The 24016-nt window shown below is 46.6% G+C and overlaps 1 protein-coding gene across 1 annotated transcript in view; it reads left to right on the plus strand.

Annotated features, from left to right (window-relative positions):
* The window catches only part of LOC308284758 (histone H1-like), a gene marked incomplete at both ends in the record, with an annotated part of 38033 nt that extends 16148 nt beyond the window's left edge, over positions 1-21885 (plus strand). The window contains one exon of the mRNA XM_080725488.1: positions 21751-21885. Coding sequence (XP_080581614.1) covers positions 21751-21885 — 135 coding nt within the window. The remainder of the gene's footprint in view (positions 1-21750) is intronic.
* Positions 21886-24016: the final 2131 nt, after the last annotated feature.

Consider the following 24016-nt stretch of genomic DNA (forward strand, 5'->3'; position numbering starts at 1 on the left):
TCTTACTGGTATATCATCTGTGTGTGTGTGTGTGTGTGTGTGTGTGTGTGTGTGTGTGTGTGTGTGTTCAACCTGCTTTGTCGCGTTTCTATACAAACACGATTTTCAATGTCTCATTCTCAGTGGAATAATCTATCTATACCGGTATATAGCTCAATCCTTAACGTTTGAATCATGTGTATTCTTCTAGCTATCAAGAGACCTGATAAGCTCCAGCAGGCTTGTTTGCCCCTTGTCAGCTACAGTGACTGCGTGTGTTACTGGGGTGACTTCATCACCAGATGGATGTTCTGTGCTGGAGGCTCTGGAGCTGGCACCTGCCAGGTGAGTGACCCTGACTTCAATGAAAAACAGAGGAAAACACAATGTTATCCCTGCAAGCCAAATTACATCATGATGACATTATGAAATGATCCTCTGGTGATGTTTAGAACTAGGCCAGTGCCAGATCACAGCCCATATGGGGATGATCTTGAAGTCATTACCAGGTTAGTTGAATGTTAGTTGAAATATGAGCATATAAGGTTATATTCTGGGACATATCTGACTAGTTGTGATATTTTTCTGGCCTCGATCGGACCCTCTCTGATTAATCCAGGACATTCGTTTCTGTGGGCAGGTTTTATCTTGGTTGAAATCAGTTGATATTCTAGGCCAGATCTGACTATCTGTCATGGTTTGACTTGATGGCCCCAATCGAGACTTCACTGATACCTGGGAACACAATTGGTGTTCAGGGACGGGGAGGGTTATAACTGCAAGTAATCCTGTGGGCTGGGGTGGCATCTGTGGAAGCAGGGAGTGTTGGGCAGGAGGAGTAGAACGAAGGCCCTGGGTCCTCCTGGTGGGGGCTCCTCACAGGCAGGTGAGTCATAGGATACAGCAGCAGTGACACAGAAATGTGTGTGCGGTGGAAACAATTGGCATAATAATGACTAAATTGGGGGAAATGAAACAATATGGGAAAAATGGGTCTAGGATTAAAAACAGCTTTTGTGAAAACCGATCCAAAACAAAACTATAATATTCTTCATTTCACCCTTAACATTCTTAACACTATATGACCATTGTTGCTTGTTAACTGTTTGTTGTTTCAGGGTGACTCTGGTGGCCCCCTGGTGTGTAAGAAGAATGGAGCCTGGACCCTAGACAGGCTGCACCTTCTGGGTTCGCCCGCGTCACTGCGTGGACAAGACCATAATAACTAAACTGTAAACAGCTGTTACAATGATTGGCATCTCAATGCAAGTGTGTGTGTGTGTGTGTGTGTGTGTGTGTGTGTGTGTGTGTGTGTGTGTGTGTGTGTGTGTGTGTGTGTGTGTGTGTGTGCCTGCGCACTGTTAGGGCTTGTCTAAATTGACCCAAAAGCTCAGCAAGGAAGAGGCAGTGGTTGGTGAAAGCCCACAAGGGCGGATTTATTCACAAAGTGAAAAGTCAAAAAGTCAATGTGGGGGAAAGGGAATATGGCTTCGCTGTCGGCTCAGCTCAGGGTCCGGAAAAACTGGGGAGGAGATGAGAGACAGCGTTAGCAAAAAGTCCAGCAGGAAAAACAGCACACAGCAAAAACTAGAGGAGATTACGAATGCTAACTGTTAAACTGGGAAAGCTAAGTCTGGCATCTGACTTTACCAACCTTGACTGGTGAAGCTCTGGCAATCGCGCGCAGAGAAGACTGGGTCTTTGTAGGCAGCTGGTGATTGAGGAATGGAGGACAGGTGCGGTGATTGGTGAGAGGAAGCAGGTGTGCTGAGCTGAGCCAGGAAGCCGTCAGTGAGGGGGGAGGTGGTGAGAAGGGCCAGTATGTGAAGGGGAGGAGGAGCGAGCCGTAACAGGACCCCCCCTCCGAGGGGCGCCTCCAGGCGGCCGTCCAGGGGCGTCAGGGTTGGCCAGGTAGAAGTCCCGAAGGAGTGAGGGATCCATGATGAGTCGCTTGGAGATCCAACTGCGTTCCTCGGGGGGAAACCCTTCCCAGTCCGCCAGGTACTGGAAACCATAGATATATATAAGAAGGCTAGATGGCTCAAGGCGGAGGCGGCAGCGTCGCTAACCAGCGGCCATCTTGGATCGGGGATATGCTCTATTGTAGTGGATGATCAACACAAACAAAAACAGTCTAGCTCGCTGAAATCTTGACGGATATACTCACGGTTTGGTTTATTCCAAACCTTATTAACGTGGCTATGATTCAGGCTGTTTGGACATGTTGAATTGCAGCTTTACTTTTCGAAAAACGGTTTAATCACACATTATAGTTGTGACTACTTGTTGTTATCAAGGCTGAGTGAGACCACAATCGAGATTTCATTTATCATACAGGTTTTCCTGAGACCAATAACGATTTTTATGACAACCTAATGTTTTTGTGGATGTGGTAGTATTCATTAGCTGGCTAAGAGACAGGAGAGGTGCACCTGGTATCTGAGTACCTAGAAGGTCTTCTATTCTTTCACCACTAGGGGGAGGGTGGTCAGGCAGGCATGCAGAAATAAATTACACTTTTGTTTCAACACAACCTATTTATTATACCTATGTTTCCAACAGCCTAGGTTTGGTTTGTTAAAAAACATCTTACATTTAGATACATTATGATACAGGAAATTGCTGGCTTTGAGTTTATAGAAATAATATGCCCTACAGAAACTAATGGAGGGTCCAGTTGGTTTTGTTTATTTTGTATTTATTTATTTATTTATTTACACAAATTATGTTATCTTGTTCTTGTCTTAAAATAAAATAACCGTGAACCTTAAAGCCCCATCACAGAATGTCAACATGACACATATTGTTATACATCAAATAAATATATATTTGTTATTTATTATAGAAAAAATATATTATTATTACAAATACATTGAATTATGAAATGTTTAATATAATACATATTGATTTAATATAAATACTGTATTGTATAGAGTTGCTTTTACCTATCTACTTGTTGTGTTATTTTATTTTTATATTAAATACATGGATATAATTATTCATAAGTATGCAGAAAAATAACCACATCTCTGACGTTTATAACAAACCAAACCGTTGGAAAATCTGTGGAAAATTGAGCATACTATGACCATTTAAATAATACATGCACATAGACATCAATGTTATTATTGGGCGAGCGGGCCCGAGGCAAGATGGCCGCCGCGTGGCGACGTCAGTCCCCATTGGCCAACAGCGTGCGTAAGCCATCTAGCCTTCTTATTGCGACCGAAGGTCGCATATACTCTGAAGAACCGTGTCGCTTGAGTGTCCTTCCTTCCTTCCTTCCGTATCCTCGTGACCGTCCGAAGCCTCTGTGATGTCAGTGTGATGTCAGCGAGTTGTGACATCACTTCATGTACAGGGCGGCTACATGAAATGTGGATAACACTATATATGGAGATAGTCCAGTCCATCATGTCATATGAGACTACCGTCATACAAAGTAGCCATTCTTAAGTAGCCATTCTTAGGCCGGAGTCAATGGCTGTCTAAACATGGAGATGTGGATAACACCATTTATGGAGATAGTCTAGTCCAACATGTCATATGGGACTACCGTCATAGACAGTAGCTATTGTTAATCCGGAGTCAATGGCTGACTGTCTGTACAGGAAGTGATGTCACATGACATACTTTTTATGCCCATATATGAGTCCTAACATGGAGATGTGGATAACACTATATATGGAGATAGTCTAGTCCAATATGTCATATGGACTGGACTATCTCCATATATAGTGTTATCCACACGTCCTCTGAGGGTCTTGCAAGACGTCTGTCGTGATTGTGCCACGACTGAATTGTGATGCTTGTTTATATAAGGTCAATGATGTCATAGTGATGACATCAGTCTGACAACATTCATTGTGATGGCACACTCACAGAATCAATTTTATGCCCATACATGGAGTTCCCTGACTATGTTATGTCAAAACCTGCCCATATGTGGACATTACCAAATATGGGCATTTCCAGATATGTCCTTAATACGCAAACTCCACACAGAAAGGCCCTATTGCCAACCGAACCTAGGGTGTGAGCGATAGGGCCTTTCTGTGTGGAGTTTGCGTGTTCTCCCCGTGTCTCCTAGGGTTGATACCCTCACAAAAACATGAACTAACTCCCCCCAGAATGACAACAACTAGAATCGTCAGAGAAACGCTGTGGTTGGCCAGATTATCAAGAATTCGCGCAACCTCGCCCTTTAGTCACCCTGAGGTCGCATTCCACCCTCGGGTGTCTTACTAGTATATATCTATGCTGGAAACCTCGACCCCGGCGTCGCACTTTCAGCAGCCGTCGAACCCTCCACTGTGGATGACCGTCGACCATCTGAGGAGGCGGAGGGGCTGGGGCGGAGGGCATGAGAGGACTCGAGGAAACTGGTTTGATCTTGGACACGTGAAACACAGGATGCACACGCATGGAGGCAGGAAGTTTGAGACGTACTGCCGCTGGACTCAGGACGTGGTCGATCTCAAAAGGTCCGACAAACCGTGGGGCCAGCTTCCTAGAGGATACCTGGAGCGGTAGATCAGCAGAGGAGAGATAGACCCGTTGCCCGACCTGGTACACCGGAGCCGTAGTACGGCGACGGTTCGCCCCACGGCAGGAACGCTCGTTGGAGCGGAGCAAGGCTTTGCGAACCTCCTTCCAGACACGCCGGCACCGACAGAAATGGGCCTGGACAGAGGGGACGGAGGCCTCAGTCTCCTGGAGAGAGAACAACGGGGGTTGGTATCCTAGAGAGGCTTCGAATGGAGACCTGCCAGTGGCGGCGCAAGTCAGGGCATTGAGTGAGTACTCCACCCAGGGTAGATCCTTGCTCCAGGAGGTGGGATGGAGAGCAGAGACGCAGCGGAGGGCAGACTCCAGGCTTTGGTTGGTCCTTTCAGCCTGACCATTAGACTGCGGATGAAATCCAGAGGAGAGGCTAACGGTGGCGCCGATCTCCTTACAGAAGGCCCGCCAGACCTGGGATGTGAATTGAGGTCCACGGTCAGAAACGATGTCGCTGGGGAGCCCGTGAAGCCCGGTAGACATGCTGGGTGAGGAGTAAGGCCGTCTCAGCCGAGGATGGGAGCTTAGGGAGTGCCACCAGGTGCACCGCCTTGGAAAACCGGTCCACCACGGTGAGGATGACAGTGTTACCATCTGAAGGGGGAAAGCCGGTCACAAAGTCCAAGGCGATGTGAGACCAAGGGCGAGTAGGCACCGGGAGAGGACGTAGAAGCCCAGCTGGAGGCTGATGCAACGCCTTGGCACGGGAGCACGTTGCACAGGCAGCGACAAACTCCCGGACATCAGTCCTCATAGATGGCCACCAAAACCTCCGGCTAAGGAAGGAGAGGGTGCGGTTGAACCCAGGGTGGCAAGCAAACTGGCTGGTATGGCCCCACATGAGCACTCGGGACCGCACCGGATCAGGCACAAAGAGCTTGTGAGGGGGACAAATGTCTGGACCAGGTTCGGCACGTTGGGCCCTCTTGACCTCAGCTTCAATGTTCATGGTGACCACCCCGATGATACGGGAAGCAGGAACAATGGGCTCAGGTTCAGCTGAAGACTTCTCGGACGCATGGAGCCGGGACAAAGCATCAGCCTTGGTGTTACTGGAGCCAGGCCTGTAGGTAAGGGTATAGTTGAACCGATCCAAGAACTGTGCCCACCGTGCCTGGCGAGAGTTGAGACGCTTGGCAGCACGGATGAAGGTTAGGTTCTTATGGTCAGACCAGACTAAGGTGGGCTCTTCAGCGCCCTCCAGCCAGTGGCGCCACTCCTCAAGGGCTGCCACCACAGCTAGCAGCTCCCTGTTCCCGATGTCGTAGTTCTCTTCTGCCGAGTCGAACCGGCGGGAGAAAAAGGCGCAGGGGTGTAGCTTCTGGTCCTCCACTGACCGTTGGGACAAGACGGCACCCAGACCAACGTCTGAGGCATCTACCTCCACCACGAATTGCCTGGAGGGGTCAGGGTGGAGTAGGACTGGGGCTGTGGTGAAGTGCTCCTTGAGGGTAGCAAAGGCGGCACTGGCAGCAGGTGTCCAGACAAAAGGACGTAGTGTGGAGGTAAGTTGAGTGAGGGGAGCAGCAATGCGACTGTAGTTCCGAATGAAACGGCGGTAGAAATTAGCGAACCCGAGGAAACCTTGGAGCTGTCTGCGAGTGGTGGGTTGAGGCCAGTCGACGACGGCTTGGACCTTGCGGGGGTCAGGACGGATACAGCCATCCTCCACAATAAGTCCATGGAACTCCACAGAGGACGAGTGGAAGACGCACTTCTCAGCCTTGATGAAAAGGCGGTTCTCCAAGAGGCGCTGGATAACCATGCGGACGTGCTGTACATGCTCCTCAAGGCTCCGGGAGAACACCAGGATGTCGTCTAGGTACAGGACCACGAAGACCTCTAGCATGTCCCTTAGCATGTCGTTCATGAGAGCTTGAAAGACTGAGGGGGCGTTGGTGAGGCCGAAGGGCATGACCAGATATTCGTAGTGTCCACGGGGGGTCTTGAAAGCGGTCTTCCATTCATCCCCCTCACGGATACGCACATGGTGGTATGCGTTCCGGAGGTCCAACTTGGTGAAGATGGTAGCCCCGAGGAGGGGTTCAAAGTTGGAGCTCATGAGGGGGAGAGGGTACTTGTTTTTGACTGTGATGTTGTTGAGCTGCCTGTAGTCAATGCACGGCCTCAGGCTCCCATCCTTCTTCTTGACGAAAAAGAACCCTGCAGCCACAGGGGAAGTGGAAGGGCGGATGAGACCTTCAGCCAAACAACCATTTATGTAGTTGTCCATTGTCGCCTTCTCGGGTAGAGAGAGATTGTAGAGGCGGCTGGCTGGAAGCTGAGCGTCAGGACGGAGCTCGATGGCACAGTCGTAGGGTCGGTGGGGAGGAAGGGTACATACACGCTTGCTCCTTACTGAATGCCTCACCAAGGTCGTGGTACTCAGAGGGAACCTTGGAAAGGTCAGGTGGAGCCGGACTGGGTCGTTCGACCTGGGAAGGCACCTGGGCGGACCGAAGGCAGCGGGCGTGACAGGGAATGCTCCAGCTGAGAATGCGGCCCGAGCTCCAACAGACGTGAGGAGTATGGAGCTCCAGCCAGGGTCTGCCTAAGATGAGCGGGGTGTCAGGTGAGGTGATAACGTAGGGACGAATGCCCTCAACATGGTTTCCGGAGACTGTGAGAGTGAGAGGCTCGCAACGGTGGGTGACGGGACCCATGGGATGACCATCCAGAGCAAAAGCTGAGGGGGACTTGTCCAGTAGCGCAATGGGGAGACCCACCTCCTGGGCGTAATGTTGGTCAACAAAGCTCTCATCAGCTCCTGAATCAATAATAGCAGGAACGGTGAGCCTCTGCCCAGACCAGGCAAGAGTGACGATGAACCTGGTCTTGCTGCAGTGGGATTGGGGGTTGGATAGACGGCTCACTCGGACCCCCCGAGCAGGTGAGCCCTGTCTTTTGGCAGTCGGGCTGATGAGGCTCTGGAGGTCAGAATGGGGCAGGAGTCAACGGGGTGTGCAGAGCTACCGCAATACATGCAGAGCCCCTGTAGTCTTCGGTGCTCACGTTCAGCAGGGGTTAAGCGGGCCCGGCCCAACTGCATAGGCTCCTCACCAGCTGACATAGAGAGAGCAGGGAACACCTGGACAGGCCGGCTAGTGCTGGTTGGAGGTGAGGAAGATGATCTTGTGGCAGTACGAAGCTGGTGAGCCCTCTCGCGTTTACGCTCCCGGTGGCGCTCATCAAGAGAAATAGAGAGGGAGATGAGTTGGTTTAAGGTGGTTGGCTTCTCCCTACCAGCTAAGGCATCCTTCACGGGCTCTGCCAAACCCCGCCGGAAAGCACTGAACAAAGCAGCCTCGTTCCATTGGCAACGGGCTGCAAGAATGCGAAACTCTGTGGCATACTCCGCCACAGAGCAAGAACCCTGCTGGAGGGATGAAAGAACTGAATCTGCATCCTGCCCGTGGACATCATGGTCGAAAACAGTCCTGAACTCCTTGGTAAAAGCTGCATAATCTTGCATGTAAGGTGCAGAGCCCTCCCGACTAGCCATAACCCAACGGCGTGCCTGCCCGGTGGTCAGATTAGCTATGTAGGCAATGCAGGCAGCAGCAGTGGAATACATTGAAGGTTGAAGGGCGAAAACGTACTCACATTGCATAAGGAATTCACGGCAGGAAGCAAAAGACCCGTCATAGAGAGCTGGTGCAACCAGGTGAGGCTCCCGAGTGGAGGGAGCCACTAGCTCGGGGGCTGCGGGAGGCACAGGCTGGGATTAAGCAGAAGCAGAGGGGATTTGACCCGGAGATGGAGAAAGCCGAGCACTTAAAGCGGTGACCTGGTCCGTGAGAGTCTGGACCAAAGCAGTGAGTTTGTTCACCTGGGTCTGTTGTTGCAGGGCTTGAGACTGCTGAAGTGAGGAAACTGCTTTGAGTTCTTCTTGAATACTTGTAACTGCGACAGAAGCCTCTGTTAACAGCTGAGAGTGACGATGCAACACTTGTCCCTGGGCTTGAAGAGGAGTGAGGGTTGGGGCTGCTGAATCCATGCTGGCTGGGTCTAGATGGCCAGAGCTTACTGTTAGGGCTTGTCTAAATTGACCCAAAAGCTCAGCAAGGAAGAGGCAGTGGTTGGTGAAAGCCCACAAGGGCGGATTTATTCACAAAGTGAAAAGTCAAAAAGTCAATGTGGGGGAAAGAATTATTTGGCTTTTGGGTGGAATCGTTTAGAAATATATAGTTTTGTTTGGATCCGTTTTTATCTTTTCCTGTAAACCGACTATGGCAGGGATGCTGACAGGGAAGACAAGGATGCTGACAGAACCCTCGCTAAAAATCTCAGGACAAACATCCACTCATCAGACAATTTGTCCTCCTGGCCCGCAAACTGTGGAATAAACATACATTATTTGGTGGGTGCCTGTCATGTGAGATGACACTGACCATGATGAATGACAATAAAACAGGTGTTTATATTAAACTGTTTTACATAATATATAATATGATATAATCATAACTTGAACCAGGTATTGCTGAATTGTGTAGGATGACATGACTTAAGCGTTAAGTCATGTCATATATATATATATATATATATATATATATATAGATATATGTGTGTATATATATATATATATGTGTGTCCCAATCTCCCTGAGAGCTAGTCATCTCGGGGACTGTCATTGGGCGCGTTTCCCAAAGCGATTTTGAGTGCTCGTAAGCGAGGCATGGTCGTTGAGACCAAAATCGTCCCTCGCAGCCTGCGCAGGCACCTGTCAATCAAGAGCAACGAGGGCTTTCAGGAAACCGGTCGTCCCGTACAATGGAACCAAATAGCTGTGATGATGGTTGAATGCACACCTCACGAATGGCCATCGTAAGGAGGATTTTAGAAGCAAACACCGGTCCGCAAGTTTCACACGGGTGCTGCAGACGTGTCTGTACGAGGGTTTTTTTAAGGGTGCGCCGGGGCGCCCGTAAGCAACCTTCGTAGAAAACTGAGCACTATATAACTAAGTATAACTATGAAAGTTTATTTTAAAAAGCTATCTAAGTCTTGTGGATGGTAGAGTAGGCTATTCTACACACCTGCTATACAAAATAAACAAGTGAACTATATATTTGTTTACGGTCGCAATAAATAAATAAAAAATACAAAGGTGAACTATATGTTTTGTGTTATGCGTGTCGCTTGCTTTGATATAGGACTATAGGCTACGGAGAAATAGCGCACCACAACACACATTTACATACAAGGCATGCAGCGATGCGTGGAAGCGGTGATAGAACTCGGATCATCCAATCGTTAGTCCAACACACAACCCCTCGCGCCAACACGCCTATGGAGACTCAGTCCGCTCAGACAGTATGTTGCAGCCAGGCACTCATCATCCTACACTCTGAGAGTATAGCCTATACATTTTGAACCATTGGGTTCCTAACTTGCAAACTTCCAAACTAAAATATAACAGCCCTGCGCCTCGAGCCCCTTGTGCGTCGTGCCAACACTGAGGTAAAGATACAGGGCTGTTATATTTTAGTTTGGGACGTTTGGAGTTAGGAACCAAATGGTTCCAAAATCACAACTCACAAGTTGAGAGTGTAGGATGATGACCACTGAGCGGACTGGTTCTCCAGTCTGAAATCAGGCTAGGATGATGAGGGTCCATTGGTTCATATATAACTAATTGTAGCCCTATAATTATTACAGCCAAGACGGGGCGGACAACAGATTAAACATAGCTGGCTTAATAGCGTGACGGGTGGTGAGTTGGGCTAGACACTGAGAACCTCGGGTTCGACTCCCGCTTAAACAAATGGGACGATACAGAGATTCCCCGAGTATCATTTTGAGAACTAATACTCTGGTCTACAATACTGTCATAGTAGGCCTAGCCTATTAAATAAAATAAATACATATTTAAGACGGGCAGTTAAGTCCATTTGTGCAGTCAGTTATAAGCCTACCTATACAGGCAACAGCGCTTTGCAGCTGTTTGGTACAGTCAGTTTAGCTGCTATTCTATACACCTGCTATACAAAATAAACAAGTGAACTATATATTTATATATAGTACATAGGTGAACTATATGTTTTATGTTATGCGTGTTGCTTGCTTTGATATAGGCTACTGAGAAATAGCGCACCACAACACAAGCTCCAGCGAAGACGGAATGGACAACAGGCTTGCAGAATTAATACACAGCCTTAATAGCATGACTAGTTGCGTGTTGGATTGACATGCTAGGGCCTCGGGTTCGAATCTCGCGTCCGCGGTGGCCACAGAAAGATCCCCTGGGACTCCCGTGACCCCACCTTGAGGACCAATTCTCTGCAATATGGTGTCAAATAGACCTATAAAGTAATAGATGTTATTACATCTACATAACATGGTATGTCTTACAGTTTTAAATTAAAACAAGGGTTTGGATATATATATATATATATATATATATATATATATATATATATATATATATATATATAGTCGCTTTTATTATTATTGGTGGTGGTGGTGGTGGTGGTGGTGGGGGGGGGGGGTGTAGTGTGACTGTGTTCAGCTGGTGCACTGCTTGGTGACTGGTGAAAGGTGACGAAAGGTGGTGAAGTCAGAACAGCTCAATGAGAGCCTGTCTGGTCCGGAGGCCAGCCTGGTACAGTACGTTTCTGGGTTCGTGGGGGCCGGGAGGTGGTAGTGGTGGGTCCTGGTCGTCATCATCATCCTCATCGTCGTCCTCCTCATCCTGCTCCACATCGGGTAGCCCAGCGCGGACAGCTATGTTGTGCAGCATGGCTGTGACAACGATGACCTGGCATGCCTTCAGGGGGGGTAGGCGCAGACCACCAGCGGAGCGGCTGAGGCAGCGGAACCTGGCTTTCCACCTGCCAAACACGCGCTCAATGTGAGTCCTGGTGGTGGTGTGGCTCTCATTGAAGGCTTCCTCCGCTGGTGTTTCTGGCTCCGGCACCGGTGTAATCAGGTAGGTGCGGAGGGGATAGCCACTGTCGCCGAGGAAAAAGCTTGCGCCATACTCTCCCCTGGCCGCTCTCTCTCCCACAGCGGAATTCTCCCACATGAAGGCATCATGGGTTGCTCCTGGCCATCTGGCGACAATGTCCCTGATCAGGCCGACGTCATCCACCACCACCTGCACATTCAGTGCTGTGTAGTGCTTCCTGCACACCCAGCACGGGTCCACCAGGACTGGGTTGCGGAGTGGAATCAGGGTGCCATCCAGCAAACCCATCACCCGAGGGATCCCAGCCATGTCGTAGAACCCCTGTTGGACTGCACGGACCTCCTCCCTGGTGGTGGGCAGCTGGATGTGCTGCCGTGCATGGCGCACGAGGATCGGCGTCACGGCTGCCACACACCGTGACACCGATGCCTTGCTCAGGGCGGTGCCATCTCCCACCATGTGGAAGATGCTCCCACATGCGTAAAAACGCAGCGCAGCCAGGACCTGCACCTCCGGACTGAGCGCGAAGTTTCGCTGGGTTGGTCTCCTAACATGGGGGGCTACCACCTCGACGAGGCGCAGGATCTCTGCCCTAGGCAGCCTATATCGGCCTATCAGAGCACGGTCTGTCATCGTATCTAAATGACATAGGTGCTCTCTGCAAAAGGCATTCACATACGTGATTTGACTCCGCGCACGGCGACGCCGTTGAGCGAGAATAAAATGCCTAGCAGCCATTCTATCTCACACAAGTGTGAGGGAGACGTGCCTTGATATAGACAGGCAGTCAATCACTTGATTGTTTCCTGCTGTCTCATCTGAGTGGGGGAGTGGTAGAATGTATCTATCAGAGGCGTCAATTGGGTATGGCAAGCTATGGCGCTGCCATACCTTAGCAACAGGCACGAAAGTAAAGAGTTGATCTGCATGTAATATTAGTATTAACAACTACTATGAATAAACTTAAAGAGGGTGTGTTAGTGTAGTGGCAATGTATTTAACACAGATCATTTTAAATGGACTAATAGCTTACAGGCTTTTAGTTGGTTTCACACTTTTCTTAGATTGTATCAGTCTAACCCATGATATGCGGGCTGTATCTCATGTCTGCAAACCATAATATAGATGAAAGATCATTACACCATGCATGTTATAATATAGGCCTACATGTTTGACCTAAGAGAGTGTGTGTGTGTGTGTGTCATTTTGGAATGTATTGTCTAATAGTCACAATTTCTTGGCTTTATGCATGTTCATAACGTGATTGTGTCATTTCAGAAATCACATTGCATGTCACATTGTGCGCAGTATGCATAAATTGGTTTGCCAGCGCAAGTATTTCGTCAAAGTATTACTGTAGTGATAGACCAAGTCATCTTAATGAATAACTCTTTAAAAATAAAGTGTGTGGCTCTTAAAAGAGCCGCTTTGTGGTTAAGACGATGACAAAGATTTAAGCACGTTCTCCACGGATACGACGGGCCAGCTGGATGTCTTTGGGCATGATGGTCACCCGCTTGGCGTGGATGGCGCACAGGTTGGTGTCTTCAAACAGACCGACCAGATAAGCCTCGGCTGACTCCTGCAGAGCCATGACGGCGGAGCTCTGGAAGCGCAGGTCGGTCTTGAAGTCCTGGGCGATCTCCCTCACCAGGCGCTGGAAGGGCAGCTTGCGGATCAGCAGCTCGGTGGATTTCTGGTAACGACGGATCTCCCTCAGAGCCACTGCCACTGTACCGGGTGAGGCTTCTTCACTCCACCGGTTGCCGGCGCGCTCTTACGAGCCGCCTTGGTGGCGAGCTGCTTCCGCCGGTGGATTTACGAGCTGTCTGCTTGGTTCTTGCCATGGCTCCTTCTGACTCAGTTGAGTTTAGATTGAGAACATATCGCAGACTGCTGCGTTTTATTTGCACCTCGGAGACGCCGCCATTCTCTGATTGGTCAGTATAGACTTCTTTGGGGAGGTACCATAAGTCACTGCTACCGATTGGAGGGGAACGCTTATAGCCTGATTTTCAAGACTCTACGCTGGGGCTTCACTCAGAGAGTGGGCGGGTCTATTGGCTGGAGCCAGGCTAGAACGCTTACACTTCATACTGGAGTTGCTGATACTATGGAATATTAGTTTCTAGCAAACTGAAAATGTTTTGCTGACTGTTTATGTTGTATGACATGGGTTAAATAAATATATTTCTATTTGACTTACAAAATAACGCTTGACACGGGTATATAATTACATTCTGTTGTATATGAAAAAAGTAATGCCCTTACATGTCCTGTATGTGTTTATTATAATTGAATGCTTTTCTGAACTGACGCCGCTGGTATCTATGATGCATGTTTTTCCTCCCCGTAGGCTAATGATCTATCTAGCTATCTCAGAGGGCGCACGGGCGCGTGCATGTGTGTGGCTGTCACTGTGTGTACCAATACCTTTTTTTATTAAAATCCACAATCTAATATTTGCAGAGAATCAGAAGTAACGGTTTGCACAGTTCATGGGCACCTAAGGGTAAATAGAGCACAGTCTCCTCCACAAACTTAATATAACAGCTGAACCAGCATTTAGCAAGTTGTTTGACATGTATGCCAGTGATTTTCAGGCAGCTCATGGTCAGTTGAATGTTTATTTGAACAGCCTGGTCCAAGTACAAATCAAACACAGCCTACTTCAAGAATCTGACCTCTTTAGTGACATGTCAGCAGGTGAATTCAGGATGCTGGTATAATTAAACCATTCTGGTAACACTTAGACATTGCAGCACTGGATTCTAGATGTTCAGAATCAGATGGTTTAAACAGAATGTACCATGGATGTTATTGGCCCCAATAAACAAGTATAACAGGAAAACAAACAAAGTAGTAAGTAAAGTAAAACAAGCTCAGTGCCACCATGCATGTGGCATCCAACATAAGCTGTTCTGATTAGGACTGGAAGAGGACCTAACACCAAAGCTGGGATTCACACAAGACAGTTGAAAAGGAACCAGTGTTAAGTACTTTTTATTAGTTACTGCAACAAAAACATGCCACAAGATGGGCAAAATCCAAATAAAAACACTGAAATTTAACTGAAAAACAAAAAACAAAAAAAAACAAAAAAAACACAATCCTCCCATCACTGGGGTCCACTGGGTCCAGCATCTGCATCATCTGCAATAGAGAGGTTGATTAGTGAAATGGAACTGGATATGGTTGATTATGCATGGGAAACGTATGGACTTTATAAACTTTGTTTAACAATTAAGAAGCCTTTGCATTTCATTTATTCAATACTGGTATATAGGTAGAAAGTAGCAAGCTGTGGCTCATAGCTGGGGTCAAAGGGACATCACTGTCATCTAGTGGTCAATATAAATCATAGCATATCACTCACAAGAATGTTAACCTCCTATAGCACAGCTAAACTATCCACCCATGTTAAGGGACTAATACATGCAGTTAACTTCAGAATTGTATGGCTATGTCAGGCTACATTTAACCTACCTTGAGCTTTGGGCAAATGCACACCCTGGATGAACTCAGCCTCTGAAAGGATCATCATCCTCTCCTGAAGCTCCAGCTTCCTCCTTTTCAGGGCCAAAAGTTCAGCCCTATGGGCCTCAGTTTGATCAAGTTCTGTTGTTTTCAAGGCCACAATCTGTGCCAGATGGGCCTGAATTCCCCTCAGCACCTCCATTTTCTGGGCCTCGCTCTCCAGCAGGGCCACTCCACACCTGCAGGGCTCCTCTCTCACTGGTGGCGCCAGCATGGCCCTGGCGGCACTCCACCTCCTGGACCGGCCTGCCCTTCTGGGTTGCCGGTGCTGGCCACGGCCTGCCCGGGATTGCTCACTGCCAGTGCTGGATGCTGGGGCTGGGATGTCAAAACTGCTGGGGAGGGAGGCTGCTGTTGCTGCTGTGGCCCCTGCGGTGACCTCCCTCTGTTCTTCCTCCTCAGCAGAGGATAGCCCATCCCCCCCAGCCATATCAATCCCACCTTCAATCCCCTCCACGGCTTCCTTGCTCAAAATATCAAGCACCTTCTCCTCATCAGGGGTGAGGACATCAGGTGATTTTGGCCCACCACCAGTGGCCTTGGCCTCCCTTGTTATTTTGCTCTTTTTTTTCTGACCAGGCTGCTCCAGTCCTGCCACTTTTTCCTCACCGACCACCACTCCCGCAGGCCACAGGGACTGGAGGGGGCCATTGACCTGGCTATGGCCATCCAGATTTTCTTGCGATTCTCTAGGTCTTTTGGCCCACTTGTCCCCCCAAACAGCCGCCCACGATTTGCCATGATCCCCTCCAGCAGGAACCCCAGCTCTTCGTGGTTAAATGTTTTGCTCCTTTTTTTCTTCTGGGGTTGTTGGCTTTCATGTTGTTCTTCTTGTTCTTGTTCTTGTTCTTCTGCAGGTGCAGGTCTTTTGCTTTTTGCCTTTGCCATTTTGTGTTCTGAATTTCTGCTCCAACCCCAGGGTTTTAAAGGCCATGGCTGTGCAATTAATTGTGATTGCTACTTGAATACACCTGTTTGCTACAAGGAAAGAGTGCATTTAGAGTAAAAGCCCACTAGAGCTGATGTAAAGTCTATCTGTCTATCCATCTATCCATCCATCCATCCATCCATCCATCCATCTATCTATCTATCTATCTATCTATCTATCTATCTATCTAATTGAACAAAGTGAAGTGTACGGCAGTGTTCACACCTGCTTTAAAAATATACACAGGCATATATATGTATATTACATAAAATAAAATAAATACAATGGTACATGTCTGTGCGCGTGTGTGCGTGTGCACACACATGAAAAAATAACGAGGAAGTGACTGATATTTCAAAATATCCTTTGTTTTTATATGAGTGTAAAGATTTATCCTTCAGGGAGTTCCAGGTCCGCAAATTCTAAGTTATAGACAGTATAATGCATACGCTGAAGAGCCGGTGGGGAATGAACCCGGAGCACTTAATCCCCAGTCCAACACATATCCCGTCGTGTCACTTGAACTTGACCGTGGACTTGTCAATATAGCGCCTTGGCAGCCTGTTGGAAGTTAGGCACCAAATGAACCCTCGTCCTCATCATGGGTATGTTATCATGTAACTCAGAGAGTATACTCTCTGTCTGAGTGACAGACCCGGTCCATTTGATTCATTGTTATATAACTAATTGTAGCCCTATAGTTATTACAGCGAAGACAGCGTTTATACTGCAGAGCGCAGCCTTATAGCATGACGAGTTGTGTCTTCGACTGTTAAGTAAGCGCTTAGGGTTCGATCCCCGTTTCAGCATATCTGGAGATCTATGAAAGACACCAGGCAGTATGATTTTGAGAACCGATGCACTATAGTCTACAAATTAATAAATATTCAAGACGAGCAGTTGTCACATAGATTTTAAAATCAAAACAAGGTTTTTGTGCAGCCAGTCAGTTATAGCCTACCAGCGCTTAAAACTTGCAATTAGAGATTCAAATTAAAACAAGAGGTTTGTAGCCTACAGTCAGTTTAGCTGCTAATCTGAAGAGCCGGTGGGGACAGAACCCGGAGCACTGACTCCACAGTACAACACATATCCCGTCGTGTCACTTGAACTTGACCGCGGACTTGTCAATATAGCGCATTGGGAGCCTGTTGGAAGTTAGGCACCAAATGGACCCTCGTCCTCATCATGGGTAGGCTAGGCTATGTTATCATGTGCCTAAGTGACAGACCCATGATGAGGGTCCATTTGATTCATTAGCCTATTATATAACTAATTGTAGCCCTACAGCGAAGACGGTATGGACACAACAGCGTTGGAAGCAGCAGGGCACAGCCTTGTAGCATGACGGGTTGTGTCTTAGACTGTTAAGCAAGCGCCTAGGGTTCGATCCACGCTCCAGCATATCGATAGCTTAATCAAGGACACCAGTGAGTATGTTTATGAGAATCGATGCACTAGTCTACAAATTAATAAATATCCAAGACGAGCAGTTAAGCCACATATAGAGTTTAAAATCAAAACAAGGTTTTTGTGCAGCCAGTCAGTTTATAGCATACCAGCGCTTAAAAATTGCAATTAGAGATTCAAATTAAAACAAGGGGTCTGTGCGGTCAGTTAGTCTACCAACAGCTAAAAAGTGTGTTAATTTTCAGTGTTGTATGTTTTATTTATGGGCCGATACAATCACACAAGCCGCTGAAATTCATTTCGGAGCGCAGCTGCATGCTGACGTCAACCGAAGCCCAGAGCCATTCAAGGAGTTTCAGGGAGAGTTACATCATCTCCGTTCACATAGCGCCAGAGTTGGCAGAACTCTCTAATACAAGGCTCTGGCCAGTCTACTGGCGTGCGAAGGCTGTTTTGCGAGGGGCTCTTACAAGCGCGTTTGAGAAACGCCATAATCGTTAGGACCGCAGCCGAGCGAAGGCCCTCGTACGAAAATCGCTTTGGGAAACGCGATTATTCCCTGCAGCCAATATGATTTTTTTTTTTTTTTGCTCTCTAAAAAGATAATGCCACAACAGCATCTCATAATATCTAGGCTACATTTCACTTAAACGCCAGAGCTTAAAGTTGTACTATGTAACTTTTTTTATAAAACAAATCTTAAAATTCTCCTAACTATTAAATCACAAAAGTTTTAGAAGATCCGCGCCGTGAATTTCAGCCTGTAAAGCCTTCTCTGTATGTAAACTGAGATCCTTGCCGTGGACCGGATCTCGCGCCAAAATTGCGTCATCACACTACCGGCCAATCACAGCGAGGGTTATACAACTGCCGGCCAATCACAGCGCATCTTGAAGTGGGGTCGCTATGGCAGCCATATTTGTTGTCGCCCGTTTGTACCATCCCTTCTCTAGGTAATTTCGCCTACCAGGCAGGGTGAAGGAGTCCGTATCTCTGGAATTACTGAACGCACAGGAACAAGGGACCCCTTAAAAGATAGATCTCAGCGAGGTGGAGGCAGACGCGGGGGTCTGAAGGTACGAAAAACGTCCGAAAGACGCGGACGCGACCGCGGTTTGCTATAGGGCTAATGACCACTAGTTGGGCATCTTACACAGTATGGCTTTAACTCTGCATGTAAATAAGACTTTTTTTAATTAATGTGAGAGATCGGTACATAATTCTGTTAGTCCTCCCAGTTGATATTAGCTAAAATGCTAACTAATGCTAACAAAATACGCCTTTGTTAGCCGTTTGTAGCCAAATGCGGTAATATCGGGACTCCATTACTTAGCGATGCAACCCACAGTATTTATCCCATTAATTTAATGCCACGTGTGTTCCAAATGAACAATTATTAACCACGTAATGTATGATTTAGTGTATTATTTTATTTATTATTCTTCCGCCGTTCTTCCGCTGTTTCTTCTTCTACGCTGGTGAAAATGATCCGTTCCTGCCTGGAGACGTCTGTGACGTATGCGTTTGTCTTCCGTGAAGCTCCGGTGCGGAAGCTTCCTTTGTCACTGAGTTAGCTTAGCATTGAATAGATCAGTGTCGTCCTAAACTATCTAATTCTAACGTTCAGAGCGTTTGTTTTTTTGGACAATAAATTGACAGCCAAGAAAACATGGATGGAATGCAATCGTTCACTCGCCGTCGGAAAGTTGACTTTAGAGTAGACCATTCTGGATGAATGGCTATGAGTGGCTAACGGCTAGCGCTAGCTGCAGGCTAACGCAGGCATCGTATAAACAAATAAAACGTGACCCAACTCTGTTGCTCTTCTACAAGCTCACAACGCGAGGCGGTTAAGCCTGTAGATTGTTTTATTATCAGGTCAGATTATCCTTCTGTTCTGACTGAAGTTACACAAACACTCATGTAACATGAAGCACTGACAAACACTGATTATGCTACATTTAGCACAGTTAGCCCGACCATCCGCACGTAATAAATTCACTTCAACCTCGTGTTGAGCAGTTAAACCTATTTGCTACGTACGTCTACAAAAACCTTCATATTTCAAAGATAAAGTGCTTACTGAAGTCTCACAGATGTCACAGTATGGTACGCTCAAGCAGAATTACCTGTATCTTTCGTATTGTTTAATAAACTGCATTTTAATCCGATCAGATGCCATTTTCTGTTGTTTTTCAGCCATGCGACCCCATCGGTTGCGAGGTGTACTGCACTTAGATACATTAATACCTTTTTAAGGAAACGACGACCGATCGGATTAAAATGCTCCTCATTAAATAATACGATCATTACGGGACATTCTGCTGGAGTGTACCCTATGGTGACATCTGTGAGCCTTCACTAAGCAATTTATCTTTGTAATCTGACCGTTTGTGTAGACGTACGTAGCAAATTGGTTACACTGCTCAACAGCAGATTGTGTTGAATTCACGGTTGGCGCAGCGTAGCGTCTTTACATTTAGCCCAATAATGCTTGAGATGCTGTTGTGGCATTATCTTTTTAGAGAGCAATAACTAAAGTTTAAAACATACATAAACCACTTTAGCCCTATGTTATACCAAGGCTATTTGAAAATAGACGATCTACAAGCTCACAACGCATTGCGGTGCGACGCGTTGTGAGCTTGTAGATCTGCTATTTTCAAACATTTTGTACTTTTACTTTTGGTACTTTAAGTACATTTGGATACCAATACTTTTGTACTTTTACTCAAGTACATTTTTTATTCTGGACTTTTACTTGTAACAGAGTGATTCTACATTGCAGAATTGATACTTTTACTTAATTATACAATGTTGGTACTTTTTCCACCACTGTGTAAACGTTTGTGTTCTCATGCCAATAAAGCTTCTTTGAATTGAAGATTGAATTGAAGATTGCTCCCCATGTGGCGGAGTCAGGTCATTGCAGGTTAGAAATGTATTTAAAACTTGAATATCTCAAAAGTACTATTTCAGCATGGCATCATTCTATAAGCCATATCTTCAAAACTGTTGGGTCAATCTCCACAACCAAAATATCATTTTGTAGCTATGATCCCCAGCTTTCAAATGAAATGAAAACATGAAAATGAAAAAAATTGCAATGACTGGCTCTCAGGGAGATTGGGACACACATATATATATATATATATATATTATAATTATATACTTATATTACAAATTGCCAATATACAACATGTTCCAAAGTTACCTGTTCACAGTATTGTCATCAGTGGTAATGCATGGATTGTGCCAGTGACAGTGTATGCGTGTCATAATCAGATAATACCACAGTTGATTGAAGATTTTAACACATTTAGTTTGCTGTATGTTGATCACAGTAAGTTATTTGTCCATAAATCCATCTAGTGCTGCAACAGTTTTCATCTGTCATTGGAAGTCGGGATCAACTCCACCATCATGCTGCTGTCAATTGGAGTGTGTTTACTGGGGTCAGAAAACCTTCTGTTTATAGCAAAACGGATGTCAAAACCAAAGTATAGTGCATGGTATTGCGTCGCCAGGTATGTCTGCTAAGAGTATTGTTAGTATTGTTGTTAATTTAACGTAGTTTAAAATGTTTTAGAAGCAAAATGACAGAGGAAACACTATGCTCTGACTGTGCAAGGGTGATGTTTTGAGCGTATCACTTAAAAACGAGATTGCTTTTTTCATCGCAGTTACATTGATAACAAAAAGGAACATGTGTGCTCACTGGTCAGCTCTTTGTTTCATTTCATAACATGCACCGCAGTTTGTTATAACTTGCTTTAATCGAGGAGAAAACACAAGTGGCACACTATGCCACCTAGACAAGAGGAGCTGTGTGTATGTTGTCTCTATATGGTTCTCATGTGGTGTTTAAGTCCAGCCCCTTCAGAGCGTTCGGCACCAGTCTGTCAGACTTTACTTTATAGAAGGAAAAGGCGAACTACTATCGGAGACAACCATGGCAGAAGTAGCACCAGCACCCGCCCCAGCTCCGGCCAAGGCTGCTAAGAAGAAGGCGGCTCCCCGACCCAAGAAGACCGGTCCCAGCGTCGCTGAGCTGGTCGTCAAGGCCGTGTCCGCCTCCAAGGAGCAGAGCGGTGTGTCTCTGGCTGCGGTCAAGAAAGCTCTGGCTGCCGGCGGCTACGATGTGGAGAAGAACAAGGCCCGCGTCAAGATCGCTGTCAAGAGCCTGGTCGCTAAAGGCACCCTGGTCCAGCGCAAGGGCACCGGCGCGTCCGGCTCTTTCAAGATGAACAAGAAGGCAGAGGCGGTGAAGGCGAAGAAGCCTGCTGCGAAGAAGGCATTTAAAGCAAAGAAACCCGCTGCCGCCAAGAAACCCGCAGCGGCTAAGAAGCCCAAGAAGGCGGCGGCAAAGAAGCCCGCAGCTGCCAAGAAATCGCCCAAGAAAGCTAAGAAGCCCGCCGCCAAGAAAGTAGCAGCTAAAAGCCCTAAGAAGGCCGCCAAGAGCCCCAAGAAAGTGGCTAAAAAGCCTGCAGCAGCCAAGAAAGCTCCAGCCAAGAAGGTTGCCAAACCCAAGGCCGCAAAGAATGCAGCCCCCAAAAAGAAATAAACCACCTATTCCATCTCTCTATACCCACAAAAGGCTCTTTTAAGAGCCAACCACTTCATTTTATAAGAGTATCCTCACTTGTATACACCATGGTCATATGTGAGCACTGGCCAGTCTCATTGTGTGTTAATGGTCTACCACTCAAATAATGTGACATAAGTCTACTACCATCGTCATGGAACAAAATCATATACATTATTATAAACAGTAACCCTGGTCCACCTCTACATCACGTGTGCAACAATGGCAAAAATGTCACATTGCTCAAATAAGCGAGACATGAAGTCTGTATACTTAATTATTGATGGATTACTATACCTTATTTAGCTTAAATGTGATAATACATACGTAGAGTAGAAAGAAATGCTATGGGCCAGAGGACCATGTATTCAGTAACACCAAATGTACACATTGAAAGGAATATGAATAGGGGAGAATAAATAAATAAAGAATAACAATTATGATATAGATTATAGAGGACTTGTCTAGAAAATATTAGGGGGTGGTGTGTGTGTGTGTGTGTGTGTGTGTGTGTGTGTGTGTGTGTGTGTGTGTGTGTGTGTGTGTGTGTGTGTGTGTGTGTGTGTATGTGTATATGAGTGTGCGCGCGTGTGTGTGGGGGGGTATTTTATGGGGGGATATGGCAACGCCCACATAGTCTGCCTGTCCTCCCTTACGTCCTCAGAACACAGATAAAAAGGCATGGCTTAGAGCCCAAGAATCATTCACCTCTAGTCTGGCTGCCGACTTAGCATATGCTAACATAGGTATGATTTTTGGTATATAGTTTTTTTTATTGGCCTAAAATGTTGTCTATATATATACGTTCATGAAACCACCTGCTGACGGCATGTCAGCATTGAGCAATTTTTGTTATAGGGGGTAAGAGTTTGGGCCCATCACTTACCATACACTATACTGTAAAGGGAGAAAAAAAATACCCCCCAAGTAGCATGTGAGGGGTCAAACTAGGGGTTTATAATTATTCTGAATCCATTGAAATCATTGGTTTGGCATGAAAAACTTTCCTTGGCTTAAAAACAGACGCATACAAATATGATTTTGTGATGAGTCATCACTTTTGACAGTTTTGTCTGGGCTGAGGTGGGGTATGGAATGTGGTATATAGTTTTTTTTATTGGCCTAAAATATTGTCTATATACATACAGTCATGAATCCACCTGCTGACCGCCTATCAGCATTGAGCAATTTATTTTATGGGGGTAAAAGTGTGGGGCCCATTCATTTACTATATATAAAAGGAAAGAAATACCCCCAAAATCTGCTTTAAGTAGCATTTGAGGGCCTGAGGGGTCAAACTAGGGGTTTATAATTATTCTGAATACATTGCAAGCATTGGTTTGGCATGAAAAACATTCCTTGGCCTAAAAGCAGACAAACAAAAACATGGTTTAGTGATGAGTCATCATTTCGTGGGGGGCTTTTTAAGCCCAAGGAAGGTTTTTCATGCAAAACAAATGCTTGCAATGGATTCAGAATAATTATAAACCCCTAGTTTGACCCCTCACATGCTACTTGGGGGGTATTTTTTTTCTCCCTTTACAGTATAGTGTATGGTAAGTGATGGGCCCAAACTCTTACCCCCTATAAAAAAAATTGCTCAATGCTGACATGCCGTCAGCAGGTGGTTTCATGAACGTATATATATAGACAACATTTTAGGCCAATAAAAAAAACTATATACCAAAAATCATACCTATGTTAGCATATGCTAAGTCGGCAGCCAGACTACTCTGTATCTTCTACTGAACTAAAGCTTAAAAATTAGTGGGCGTGGCAAAGGAGGAAAAGGACTGGGAAAAGGAGGCGCCAAGCGTCATCGCAAGGTTCTTCGTGATAACATCCAGGGCATCACCAAGCCCGCTATCCGCCGTCTGGCTCGCCGTGGCGGTGTGAAGCGTATCTCCGGTCTGATCTACGAGGAGACCCGCGGTGTCCTCAAGGTCTTCCTGGAGAACGTGATCTGTGATGCCGTCACCTACACCGAGCACGCCAAGAGAAAGACCGTGACCGCCATGGATGTTATCTATGCTCTGAAGAGACAGGGATGCACTCTGTACGGTTTCGGAGGTTAAAACCACTGACTTGAATTGATCTATCAACAACCCAA

Source organism: Nannobrachium achirus, assembly GCF_963921795.1.
Source record: "Nannobrachium achirus genome assembly, chromosome: 5".
In the NCBI taxonomy this organism is placed as follows: Eukaryota; Metazoa; Chordata; class Actinopteri; order Myctophiformes; family Myctophidae; genus Nannobrachium; species Nannobrachium achirus.